At 49.7% G+C, this 13,709-nt stretch overlaps 1 protein-coding gene across 1 annotated transcript in view; it reads right to left on the bottom strand.

The window, feature by feature from the left end:
* Nucleotides 1–5,183: 5,183 nt before the first annotated feature.
* The window catches only part of zbtb34 (zinc finger and BTB domain containing 34), a 33,209-nt gene continuing 24,683 nt past the window's right edge, over nucleotides 5,184–13,709 (bottom strand). Inside the window, exon 3 of the mRNA XM_042099730.1 lies at nucleotides 5,184–7,007. Within this exon, the coding sequence (XP_041955664.1) occupies nucleotides 5,184–7,007 (1,824 nt within the window). The remainder of the gene's footprint in view (nucleotides 7,008–13,709) is intronic.

Genomic DNA, 13,709 nt, shown 5'->3' with positions numbered 1-13,709 from the left:
CCTCTCTGGTCATTACTGGAGACCACAGTCGGAGAGAGAGAGGGGACCCAATCACACTACTGACGACCACCAAGGCACACATTCAGCTGGACAGACGGTGACAGGCATGCCACCAGAGCCGCCACCCTCACCATCCTACACACACACACACACGCACTCACACAGAGCGACCACCCTCACCCTCACCATCCTACACACACACACACACACGCACTCACACAGAGCGACCACCCTCACCCTCACCATCCTACACACAAACACACTCACACAGAGCGACCACCCTCACCCCTGCCATCCTACACACACACACGCACGCACTCACACAGAGCGACCACCCTCACCATCCTACACACACACACACTCACACAGAGCGACCACCCTCACCCCTGCCATCCTACACACACACACTCACACACACAGAGCCACCACCCTCCTCACCCCTGCCATCCCACACACACACACGCACTCACTCACACACGCACGCACTCACACACACACGCACACACTCACACAGAGCCACCACCCTCCTCACCCCTGCCATCCTACACACACACACGCACGCACGCACGCACTCACACACGCACGCACGCAATCACACACGCACGCACGCAATCACACACGCACTCACGCAATCACTCACGCACGCACTCACTCACACAGAGCCACCACCCTCACCCCTGCCATCCTACACACACACACGCACACACTCACACACTCACACACACACACACACACGCACGCACGCACACACTCACGCACTCACTCACACACGCACGCACTCACTCACACACGCACGCACTCACGCACTCACACAGAGCCACCACCCTCACCCCTGCCATCCTACACACACACACGCACGCACTCTCTCACACACACACACACACACAGAGGCAGTCCGATCAGCACTGTCTGGTTTCACAAGGGGAGCTCCACACAGCGTCTCGCTACAGTCCTAACACAGCCATATTCCACTGCAGCCTGAGGGCCACCACCTCCCTGACTACTCTACTCTGGCCCAGCGGTCCGATCCAGCCCTGACCCCAACCCGCGTGCAACGACTTCCTGGACCAGGTCGGGCCGACTCGCTAATCACTTGCGCAACACAGCCTGGGGTGCGTTTCCCAAAAGCATAGTTGCTAACCTGTTAGCAACTTAATTGGTTGGCAATGGGAAATTGCATTGCGACCAACAAAGTTGCCAACTTAGTTAGCAACTATGCTTTTGGGAAACGCACGCCTGTGCGGGGCCTCACTAACTCACTCTTTGGTTACCATCGATCCTCCATCTGTTCTCTCCGCCGAACCGTAGACCTCTGAAGTTCGCCTACAAAAAAGCTGCCGTATTTGAGATCGGATGTATTGCGATTTTTCCTATGGGAAAATAACAATGAAATTTTGCGGGGACGAAGAGGTCTAAAATGCAGACCTTTCGCTCAACACACCTTTGTCCTCTACCGTCGAGTAGGTGCTGTGATCTTCGGTACAGTAAGATGGCAAACTTAGATTTTTGCAATGCAACTTGCCATAGGTAGTTAGATTCAATTAACACCCAGATCTCCTTATATGGGCAAAGATGGCAGCTTTGGTAGGTAAACTTCAGAGGTCTATTCCAGCGCACAGGCGACTTATTCAAACGCCACTGGGAAGCAGAATTAACAGTCAAAACAGACTGGCATAATTTCTCAAGGGCAATGTGCAAGTGTGCTTCAGAAACCACCTCGAGCTAGGTAGCTAGTTCCCTACAAATTTGCATTCAGCCACAAGCTAGGCTAGAAAAGGAACATTTTGGCCATGGTTAGCAAAAAAAATAACATAAAACATAAAATAGAAAGCAAAAGCTAAAGTTTGGCTCAACAATCTGCTTGGCGTCATTTTAGCACATGGGATTGAATTTCAGAGAAGGCCATCTCCTCTGCAAGGTTCAGATTTATTCTAAACTCCCTCTAAAAACCCAGTTACACTAGACACACACACACACACACACACCCCTCAGGGCCACAGCCTCTGGTGGGTCTAGACCTCCGATGATGCATTCTTCGGACAGTGACTGACTGGACTCAGGACATGAACTGATGAGACAGTGGATATGAAAACACGATCAAGTGAAACAAAATAAGGTAAATGAGAAGTGATATCAAAATCAAACCACACTGACGTAAAAAGGCAGCCCCCCCCCCCCCCCACCCCCATTTTAAATTTGTTTTAAAAAATATATAATTGAAAACCAAACCCCCAGCTGAGAGTTATGACACCAGCTGTAAACAGAATGAATGAATGAATGAATGAATGAATGAATGAATGGATGGATGAACGACTGACTAAGTGACTCCATCATCTGGAGATGAGATTGATATCATGACGGACCACATAAGCACATGAGGTCATGAGGGCTCACTTACAGATATGCTCTGAATTAATGCATGAATGAGTTAATGAATACATGAATAGGTGAATGAATCTGCAGCATGGACACAGATCTGATGCTGAGTGTGTGTGTGTGTGTGTGAACGCACCACATTGAGATAATACATTACTGTAAAACAAACTGAGTGTGTAAGAACGAGTGTGTGTGTGTGTGTGAACGCACCACATTGAGATAATACATTACTGTATTACAAACTGAGTGTGTTACAGCGAGTGTGTATGTGTGTGTGTGAGTGTGTGAACGCACCACATTGAGATAATACATTACTGTAAAACAAACTCAGTACGGGGTCATTGTTCTATGGCCACACTTAGATGAGCCTTGGAGTGGGCTCACAAGGAGGGAGATGGTCAGAGAGAGATGGTCAAGGGAATGAGCAGGTGATGGCGGCTCTGTTGCCATGGGAGACGCACGTCACCTGAGTGTGGTGGTCTGGGGTGCGACCTGTGACCTTCAGCTGTGACCTTGGGCGTCTCTGAACTAAGCGCAGCCAGAACCCTCTGGAGCAGAACACAGAGGAACCTGCACCAGAGCCTGGACAGCTGCTCTGTCAACGAGACCGGCGCAGAACCACATCTGCACGCGCTTACTTCTCCAAACAGCCCCCAGCTGCCTCACAGGAAATTGGAGAAGAGTTTTTAATTTTGCCTATTACTGCCTTAATCCTTCTCTTAGGTGGACGCAGGGCAAAGTCTTCTCTCGCTCACACACACACACACACACACACACACACACAGAATATTTATCCTCTAATGAAGCCAAACAACAGCATATCTGCCCCTCAGACCGGACGTGTTTTGGGCCAGTTGCCCCTGCCCTGCCCCCTGCCGGCGCTGACGCATAAGGCGGACTTGGGTTCCACCTCTGGGACTGGACCATGAGGATCTGAGGGAGCTGAACGTTGGTTGCTGCGCCCGACCCCATGTGCCACCCTTCTGCAGACTGACCTTAACTTCCACATACAGGATCAGAAAAAGGGATTTGATCTTAACGTGACGATAATGAACGAACGAACAGACACACACACACACACACACACACCTAATCATCATCTCCTATCATCTTTAGCACCATAGTCTGAATCCACATTCAGCGCTTACCCAGAGGTCCAGCTTGACAAGTGCACCATTAGTGTGTGGGTCAGAACCTCTCTGGAGGCAGCGGCCTGGTCCGGTTCGACCCGACACCCCAACTGGACCCAACCGACACTCCACAGAAACTACACCAGTAAGTCCAATAGAAAGCCGTAAAAAAAAGAAAAGGAAAAAAAACATGGAAGATCATATTTTTTCCCTCTTTCTTAACATCATGAAAATGCGGCTGATTAGAAGCCCAGAGTGAGAGAATGAAGAGTTTCTTCTGAGCTGGAAGAGTAAGCTGAAGTGTAGTAAATGCTGATATAGCAGAGAAAACATACTTTATAAATCATGACAAAACTGAGGCAACACCACCACTAAAACCAGGAAAGTGTGTGTGTGTGTGTGTGTGTGTGTGTGTGTGTGTGGAGTTATTTCTGAGTTGAGTGAGAAACTGAGGCAGATAAACGGAGTTGTTTGTGCATTGATTATTTGTTCATAATGAGGAACTTGGTTCTTGCTACCAACTGGACATGTTTGTTTTTTGAAAGTATAAACATTAAAAACGTCTGTCGCGGCCTTACGGACACGCTCAGAGTAGAGGTCTCTCGGTTGATTGTTTACCTTCTCTTGGCGCCCCCCCCCCCCCCCCCCCCCCCATTTGTCATGTGTCCCGGCCCTCCTGGCATGGTCACAATCCCACACTGGACACCTGGCCAGCGACCAGGCTACTTCACCAAAGGATATAAAGGCTTCAAAAGAGAGGAGGCTCTTGCCCACTGTTTGGCAATGTGAAACAAGACAGACTCTAAAATAGCTAAACCAAACGGTTTCCCGTACGCAGATATGCATTTGTAGGGGCTGTGCTGAGACGACAAGCCCCAAAGTCCTGTTGAGTTACGGTGTCGGTTGGTGATGAGGTAGAACTCAGGTGGGAGTTCCGAGTCTTGTTTTGAACTTGTAAATACTGTTATGAGTATGGTATGTTGTGTCATGAGGTATTGAATGAATGGACGCGTCGCTCAAAGCTTTACACTGGCTGAAAAAAAAAAAAAAATCTGTTGTTGGTGGAGAACGAGCGACCTTCCGCGGCTCGACTGTGCAAAGCCAGGTGGACATGTGTCGTGGCGAACATCTTATCGAGCTTTCACATTATTCCTTATTGCAACATGCCTATATTACTCTGTAAATATGCACTTTAAATGGAAATATAGATATATATATATAGAGAGAGAGAGATAGATTTATATTTATATTTATATATATATATATATATATATATATATATATATATATATATATATATATATATAAAAACAAGTTTGCCATGATTTCAGAGGAGGTTGTGATTATCTGGCCTCCCCTGTCAGACTTTTCCATCCCTTTCAACACAAATCTACTTTTGGGACAAAAAAAAGGAAATCTCTAAAATTCTGTTGTTTGACAAAGATGAACACACATAAAGATGCTGAAAGGGAGGTTCACTTTCGGCCCGCAAGCTGATCTTGTAACAAAACAAAACAAAAACAAAAAGAGCGACTCTTCATGCTTCCTCAGGAGAGGAGGAGCAACCAAGCGAAGCGCAGCGCTGCCCTCTTCGCATTCCGTTCCCTCCTCCTCCTCTTCCTCCTCTTCTTCGCGCTCTCTTGCTCTCGTTCCTGAAGTCGCGTCTGGTTGCCGCGGTTACTCGGGGCTGCGGCGGGCGCTCTCGTCGCTGTTGTTGTCGTTGCCCGGCGGCTCCTCGCCGTACGTCTCCCCGTAGGCGGCGGCGGGCACTCCGCTCTCCGAGCCCTCGTCGGCGTCCCTGCTGCTGCTCCCGCCCCCCGCCCGGGCGCCCCCCCCTCCTCCTCCTCCTCCTCCTCCTCCGTCCAGGGGCTCGGGGGAGTGGCCGTGGTTGGCGGTCCCGTCGGGCGTGGCGGCGCCCATGTGCTTCTTGCGCAGGTGCTGGTTGAGGGTGCCCTGGAAGGGGAAGCACTTGCCGCACAGCTGGCAGTGGAAGGGCTTGTTGTCGGTGTGGCCGCGGATGTGGTACTCCAGCTGATCCTTGCGCGTGTACTTCTTGCCGCAGAACTTGCACACGAACGGCGTGATGCCCATGTGCAGCCGCATGTGGCGGTCCAGGCTGCCCTTCTGGTTGAAGGACTTGCCGCAGTAGATGCAGATCAGACGCTCGTTGTACGGGTACCACTGCTGCCCGCCGCCACGGAGGCTGTGCTCCCGCGCGTCGCCCTCGAACTGCCCCGAGCCATCGCCCGCCTCCTCGGTCGCCCCCGCGCCGCCCTTCAGCTGGCTCAGCACGTCGGCCGGCAGGGGCAGGGCGCGCTTGGACCGCGCTCGGCCCCCTCGGAAGCCGCCGAGCAGCGAGCGAGAGGGAGAGGGGCTGGACCCCAGGCTGAGGAAGCAGGGGGAGGCCAGACCGGCGGCGGCCGCCGCGTACGAGTAGCCACCGGGGGGCGCCGCCAACACCGGCCCGTACGAGCCCACGCTGACCGCCAGCACCTGCTCGCCGTCCACCAGCTCCGTGTGGTAGCCGTCGTCGCCCGTGGTGGACGAGCTGTCCGACTGGCTCGGCCGCTCCGCCTTCTCCAGCTTCACGTGCACGTCCGTCACCTGGCCGTCGCGTCCGATCAGCTCCACCTGCTCCGTCTCGCCCTCCATGGACGCGTCCTGCTCCGAGGCGGCGCCGTCGCTGCTGCCGCGGTCCGACTGGGCCTCCTCCTGCGCCAAGCCCGCCGCCCCCTGGTGGACGAGGTGGCTACGCGCCGCGTGTCCGGCCGGGAGCCGGGAGCGCGGGTAGTACGGCGGGGAGATCTGCGTGGGGTTGAGGAACAGCCCGCCGTCCTTCACGCCGTTCCGACGGGCCCTGGACGAGCCGGACGAGCCCTCGCCGGGGGGCGGCGGGGAGGTCTCCTCGTCCGAGGCCGCCGCGTGGTGGTGGCGCATCAACGCCGCCGCCGCGTCCGTCGCCATGGCGATGGCGCCGGGCGGCAGGTGGATCTTGGAGTGGAGGCCCTCGAGGATCTGCGTGCACTTGTCGATGACCGCCTGCATCTGCAGGAAGCTGGCGGCGGTCAGGAAGCTGACGATGTCGCGCAGGCGCAGGGCCATGCGGCCCGTGTAGCAGAAGGCCAGCAGCTGCTCGAACACCTCCGGGTTCTTGATGACGGAGATGGACAGGCCGCTCATGGTGCCCAGCGCCGAGTGGTCGCGGAAGTAGGGCGAGCTGGCGGCCAGCACGGCCTTGTGGGCGCGGAAGGGCTGGCCCTGCACGTGCACGATGATGTCGCAGAGCTTGCCCTGCAGCCGCAGCTCGTTGAGCTGACTCAGCACGCCGCTGCTGAACTCGGGCACGTCCAACTCCACGTAGCCGCCGGCCGCCACCGCCTCCTCCATCTCGCACGACGCCGCCGACGCCACCGCTGCACCGCCCGCTACACCTGCTGCTCCGCCCGCTACACCTGCTGCTCCTGCTGCTCCACTGAGGCTCTCACCTGTGATAAGGACAGCCTGCAGGAGGAGGAGAGGAGAGAGGGAGGAGAGGGAGGAGAGGAGAGGAGAGAGGGAGGAGAGGAGAGAGGGAGGAGAGGGGAGAAGAGAGGGAGGAGAGGAGAGAGGGAGGAGAGGAGAGGGAGGAGAGGAGAGAGGGAGGAGAGAGGGAGAGAGGGAGGAGAGGACAGAGGGAGGAGAGGAGAGAGGGAGGAGAGGAGAGAGAAGAGAGGGAGGAGAGGGAGGAGAGGGAGGAGAGGGAGGAGAGGAGAGGAGAGAGGAGGAGAGAGGGAGGAGAGGAGAGGAGAGAGGGAGGAGAGAGGGAGGAGAGAGGGAGGAGAGGAGAGGAGAGTGAGGAGAGAGGGAGGAGAGAGGGAGGAGAGGAGAGGAGAGGAGGAGAGGGAGGAGAGAGGGAGGAGAGAGGGAGGAGAGGAGAGAGGGAGGAGAGAGGGAAGAGAGGAGAGAAGAGAGGGAAGAGAGGAGAGAAAAAAAGTCAGTTGGAGAAAAGAGAGAGGAGAGGGAGAACAGAAATGAAAATAATCATTTGTTCATTTGTTTCCAACAGTATCCCTGGAGGTGCCCAGAGTTCTCTGATTCCATCAACAATACACACACACACACACACACACACACACACACCCCACACACACACACAGGGGGGCCTCAAAGGCTCAAATACATTGATGGACACACACACACACAGCGCTGAAATACTGCTAAGGTTTTATAAAGAAGGGAACGCACAAACACACAAGTGCAGCGCTGCTGAAACCCTGCTGAAGTGGTGTAAAAAAGGGAGAAACACACACACACACACACACACACACGCTCTGACAGGGAGATCACCCAGGGGCAGCTCTGTAACACTGCTGAGGTTGTGTAAAGGAGGAACAGCTGGCCAGTTTTACAGTGATGTGATGTGGGGCTGAAGAACCACTGACCACCAGGGAACAGGACCATGACCCCACACACACACACACACACACACACACACACACACACACACACACACACACACACACACACACACACACACACACACACACGTCTGCCAAGCAGAGCAACAGCTAATCCCACCCAACCCTGGGCCTCACACACACACACAGACACACACACACTATACACATTAACACACACAGCCTACACTCACACACTCACAGAGTAATAAGATATGCATGCAAAAACACTGACTCAAACACATACACACACCACTTCCACCTTTACCAAACACAAAAACAATACTTAAGGTGCCTGCACAGGAACAGGAACACACACACACACACACACACACCTCAGATGAATAAGTAACCATACAAAAACAACTGGCCACTAAAACACAGGCTCCTCCCACACACACACACACACACACACACAGTGTCAAACAAGCACGCGGACACAAGTGTGTTAAAACACAGCCAGATGTTTAATCTGTAGTGGAACATCCTGCTGGCACAAGTGGCACAGATCTGGGACCAGCAGATGCCAATGCCCCACCAAACACTTGCTCATACTCAGCTTCCAATGCAAGAGAACACTTCCTCAACAGAGGGCCTACGGCTACTGTGTGTGTGTGTGTGTGTGTGTGTGTGTGTGTGTGTGTGTGTGTGTGTGTGTGCACGTGTGCAAGTGCATACGCTGCACATTTTCACCAAAGAAGCTGCATTTGCATTGTAAAGTGCTTTCATTTTTAAAAATAGACATAACAGGCCACTTCTGGGCTGATATGTAAAGCATTCTAGCAGCAGCGTGTGTGTGTGTGTGCGTGTGTGTGTGTGTGTGTGTGTGCGCATGCGTGTGTATGAAGGGTAATGATGCGTACAATAGTGTTGACAGAAAAGTAATTTGCATCTCAAACACACAACTCCTTTGATTCCTCTGCTCCAAATCTCCTAGTTTTGCTGAACCCCCCCCCCCCCTGTTTATTCCCATCTGCATGGGTTTTGCCCTCCTTCAGTCGGTCTCACCCTCTCCTCCTTTTCCTCTATCATTTTATTTCTGTCTCATTCACTTGCTCTCTATCTCACCCTCTTTCTTTCCTTTTCTCTGTCTCACTCTTTCATTTTCTCTCTATGTCTCTCTCGCTCTCGCTCTCTCTCTCTCTCTTTGCGCATGTCGGAGTGAGTGGGCGGAGCCGAGCGTTTGAGTGAGTGTGACTGTTGGCCGCTGTGCCAGGAACAGTGTTTTTCTATCTTTTTGCTATCTTTTCTATCTCCTTATTATTATCTTTTTTCTTTTCTTCTTTAGTGTTAAGGGTTGGGTCTGTTTGGGGTTTTGTTGTTGGTGTTGTTACTTGTTTTACCTGGACGTCTGCTTCCCGTGTTTGGTTGCAGCCGCCCCAGGTATGGAGAGTTTTGAAAAACTTACGCGGCGTCATGCTGTTAAAATAGCATCGAATGCCAGTGTAGAGGTTTGTAGTTTAGCAGCAGGAGAAGTTGTAGGGCATGACAATATTCTGTCAGCGGCCCGCATGAACAATGCGATTGTGCTGTTTTTGGGCACGGTTGAGTTGGCTAATGAGCTGGTTGAAAGGGGTTTAGTGGTTGACGGCATTTTTACTGCCGTCCTTCCTCTCTCCACTCCATCAAAGAAAGTGACTTTGTCAAATGTTCCCCCATTTATTAAAGATGAGGTTTTGGCTGAAATTTTATCACGGTATGGTAAATTGGTTTCCGCAATTAAAAAGATTCCAATTGGAAGCAAATCCCCACTTCTGAAACACGTAGTGTCGTTCAGGCGATCCGTATTTATGATTTTAAAAGATAACAAAGATGATTTGGACCTAACTCTAAACGTGAAGGTGGATAACTTCAGTTATGTTATCTATGCTTCAACAAGTGTCATGAAGTGCTTTGGTTGTGGGCAATCAGGGCACCTTGTTCGTGCGTGTCCTAAGGCAAAGGGGAATTCGAGTGATGTGCAAATAAATCACGAAAACACCAGTAGGCCTATGCCTAATGAAATTGTGGTAGATGAGCAGTCTGCCGAAATGGGTGCGTCTACTGCTGCGGTTGCAGCACCCGCTGTATCCAGTGGGCCTTCGTCTGCCTCAGCCGAGTCAGTAGGGGCAGATCATGCTTCCCTTTTGCGGGAAGAGGTTAACGGGGTAACCCCGATTGATAAGCCAGTAGGCCGAGAACAAAGTTCTCCCACAGATGACGCAGCGAACGCAGAATCTGAGAGTCAGTCCACACAGAACTCGCAGAGCAGTGCTTCTGCTGTCAATTATGACCAAGTTCTTGCGTCTCTAGATGAATCCCTCATGGAGACGGAGGAAAATGTTTTTAAAATGCCCCCCAAAAGAAAGAGATCTAAAAGGACTAAAAAGAGCGATAATTTAACAGATCTTAGCGGCACAGATAACGAATACGAAAGTGATTTCTCTGACTGTAGCGTTACCTGTAGCTTACGTCATAGTGGGTTTGCTAGTTGCGATTATAGTGTGGAAGACATAAAATCCTTCTTGAGAAAAACAAAACATATGAGAAATGTTCGGATTGAAGACTACTTCCCTGATGTGGAGCAGTTCACCACGAAAACGAAATCTTTTTTGGGTGAGGGCTGCTTTACAAATCCAGAGTGCTTCCGTCTCAAAAAGATAATGACCAAGATTAACGTTTTGTTAAATAGCGATGTCTAATGTTGGTCTATTTTTCACATGTATTATGATGATGGCGTGTACACAACTCTTATATTTTTTTCTTTTTATCATGGGTGAAATCAGAATTGCTTCTTTAAATTTAAATGGGGCCAGGGAAAGAAGCAAGAGAGCCTTGTTGTTTGAAACGATTAAGAAGAATAGATTTGATGTGCTTCTTGCTCAAGAAACTCACTCTGACGCCTCAATTGCTGCTGACTGGGCAAGTGAGTTTGATGGCCTGTCTATTTTAAGTCACAACACTTCCAATAGTGGTGGTGTTGCCATTCTGTTTTCTCGGACCTTTACTCCCATTTCCTACCAGACTGAGGAATTAGTCAAGGGTAGACTCCTAAAAGTCAGAGCCCAATTTGAAAACAATTTCTTTGTTTTTTTGTGTGTTTATGCACCCACTACACCAATTGATAGAATGCTTTTCTTGAATATGCTAAATGATGCTCTACGCAATTGTGAATCTGAGGATTTTTTACTCCTGGGAGGTGATTTTAATTGTACTGAAAATGCAATGGATAGGAATCATGTAGAGCCACACATGCCCACACGCAGAAGACTCATAGAACTGATGAATGCAAATGAGCTTGTTGATGTCTGGAGGAACTTTCACAGTACTCAGAAGCAATACACATGGGTTCACTCCTACAATAACCTTTTGTCATTGGCTAGACTGGACAGGTTTTATGGTTTTAAGCATCAGCTGAGTTTGTTTAGGAAATGTGCGATCATCCCAGTTGGTTTTTCAGACCACAGTTTGGTTTTTTGTTCTCTATCTTTGAGTTCTGTAAAGTCTAAAAGTGCTTATTGGCATTTTAATAATAACTTGTCATCGGATGGCCATTTTAGAGAGGTATTTAGACTGTTTTTGGCAGGATTTTAAGAACACAAAGCCATCTTTTAGCTCGTTGCAACAGTGGTGGGACTTTGGTAAGTCACAAATAAGACAACTGTGTCAGGATTATACTTTCAGTGTCACAAGGGACATAACTCGTTCAATGGTGAAACTTGAAAAGAATGGACAGAGGAGGTTCATTCACTCACTCCTTTCCTGAGGATGGAGTTCTGTTGTCCAATCTGGCTGAAATACGTCAGAGAGCAGTCAGTTTTTACGAAGACCTATATAAGAGTGAGAGCTCGGATATTCAGGTGGATGACCAGTCCTTCTTTGAGAACATACCCCAGGTGGCCGAAGAGGCGAATGCAGTCCTTGGAAGGGTTTTGACCCTAGAGGAGCTGCAGAGAGCCCTCCAGAGTATGGAGTGTGGAAAGGCACCGGGGTTGGATGGTCTACCGGTGGACTTTTATAAGTCCTTTTGGTCAGAAGTGGGTGAGGATGTGCTGACTGTTCTCAGCGACAGTCTTGCCAGGAGGCGGTTGCCACTGAGCTGCCGGAGGGCAATACTCACTTTTGCTCCCCAAAAAAGGGGATTTGAATGACATAAAATCATGGAGACCTGTGTCAAATATAAATTGCTCTCTAAAGCGTTGGCTAATAGATTGAGTGAAGTTGTGGAGCAGGTTGTCCATCCTGACCAGACCTACTGTGTGCCAGGTAGGCTGATTCAAAACAACATTTCATTGATCAGGGATATATTTGATGTAGGTAAGCTGTTTAACCTGGAATTCGGCTTAGTATCCATTGACCAAGAAAAAGCTTTTGATCATGTAGAGCACAATTATTTGTGGAGTGCTCTGGCAGCCTTTGGTTTTTGCCCTGAGTTTATTGATATGATTAGAGTTCTGTATTGTGACATTGAGAGTATTTTAAAGGTTAATGGTGACTTGTGTGCTCCTTTTAAAGTCCACAGGGGGGTCAGACAAGGTTGTGCCTTATCTGGTATGTTGTACACCCTGGCAATTGAACCCCTATTGGTGAAGTTGAGGAAAGAGCTGGTGGGGGTGAGAATTCCAGCGTGTGAAAGTGTTTTTAAACTGTCAGCTTATGCAGACGATGTTGCAGTACTTGTGAATGGTCAAAGAGACATAAACACTATGTTAGAGATTTTTGATGATTTTAATGTTGTTTCCTCAGCAAGAGTAAACTGGTCCAAAAGTTCAGCTATGCTGGTCGGGACATGGTTAAATGAGCCAAGTCTTCCAGCTGGCTTACATTGGGCCAGGAGTGGTTTTAAATATCTTGGTGTTTTTTTAGGGGATGAAATGTTTATTCGAAAGAACTTTGATGGGGCTGTTGAAAAGGTAAAGGGCCGCCTTGATAAATGGAAATTCCTTTTAAATAAGATATTCTACAAGGGGCGTGTCCTTATTATCAATAATTTGGTGGCATCCGCCCTTTGGCATCAGTTATCTTGTGTGGACCCTCCAGCACAGTTGCTGTCAAGAATCCAGTCAATCCTAGTGGATTTCTTCTGGGATAAACTTCACTGGGTTCCACAGAGCATCTTATACCTACCTAAAGAGGAAGGTGGACATGGACTTGTGCACCTACAAAGTAGGACAGCTGCCTTTCGGTTGCAGTTCGTCCAGCGTCTTCTCATGGGGCCTCTGGATTCCAGCTGGAAATATGTGGCGTGTGCCATTTTACAGACTTTTGATGGACTGGGGCTGGACAGAACTTTGTTTTGGATGGATCCAAAAAGATTGAATATCAACAAACTCCCTGTGTTTTATCGTAATTTGTTTAAAGTTTGGTCCCTTTTAACAGTGCAACGCACAGGAAGCACAGAGTCTTTGTATTGGCTTTTAAAGGAGCCCCTAATCTATGGTTCTGTTTTAGATATGTCTCTTGAAAAGTCTCTTCCCACAATCACACATAGCCTTCTTAGGTCTGGAGTCATTACTATGGAGGGTTTACTCAAGTTAGCAGGACCAGATCTTGTTAACGCTGAACAAGTTGCCAGTCAACTGGGGATGAGATCTATTCGAATAGTAGCTCAGCTACTTGAGAAATGGCGGGCCTCCCTAACAAGAGAACAATTGCAGTTGTTGGCAGACAACTTCAGAGGGCTGTGCAGTTCAGACTGTAATGATCCTTTTCCCAATCTTTCATTGTCGCCAAATTTGACAGGTTGTACTGGTTCTTACTTGCATTTTGATCAATTGTCTCTTTTGGG

This window comes from Alosa sapidissima, chromosome 8 (genome assembly GCF_018492685.1).
Source record: "Alosa sapidissima isolate fAloSap1 chromosome 8, fAloSap1.pri, whole genome shotgun sequence".
Taxonomy (NCBI): domain Eukaryota; kingdom Metazoa; phylum Chordata; class Actinopteri; order Clupeiformes; family Clupeidae; genus Alosa; species Alosa sapidissima.
Note: the sequence above shows the minus strand (reverse complement) of the source record. Positions and strands in the feature narration are given on the sequence as shown.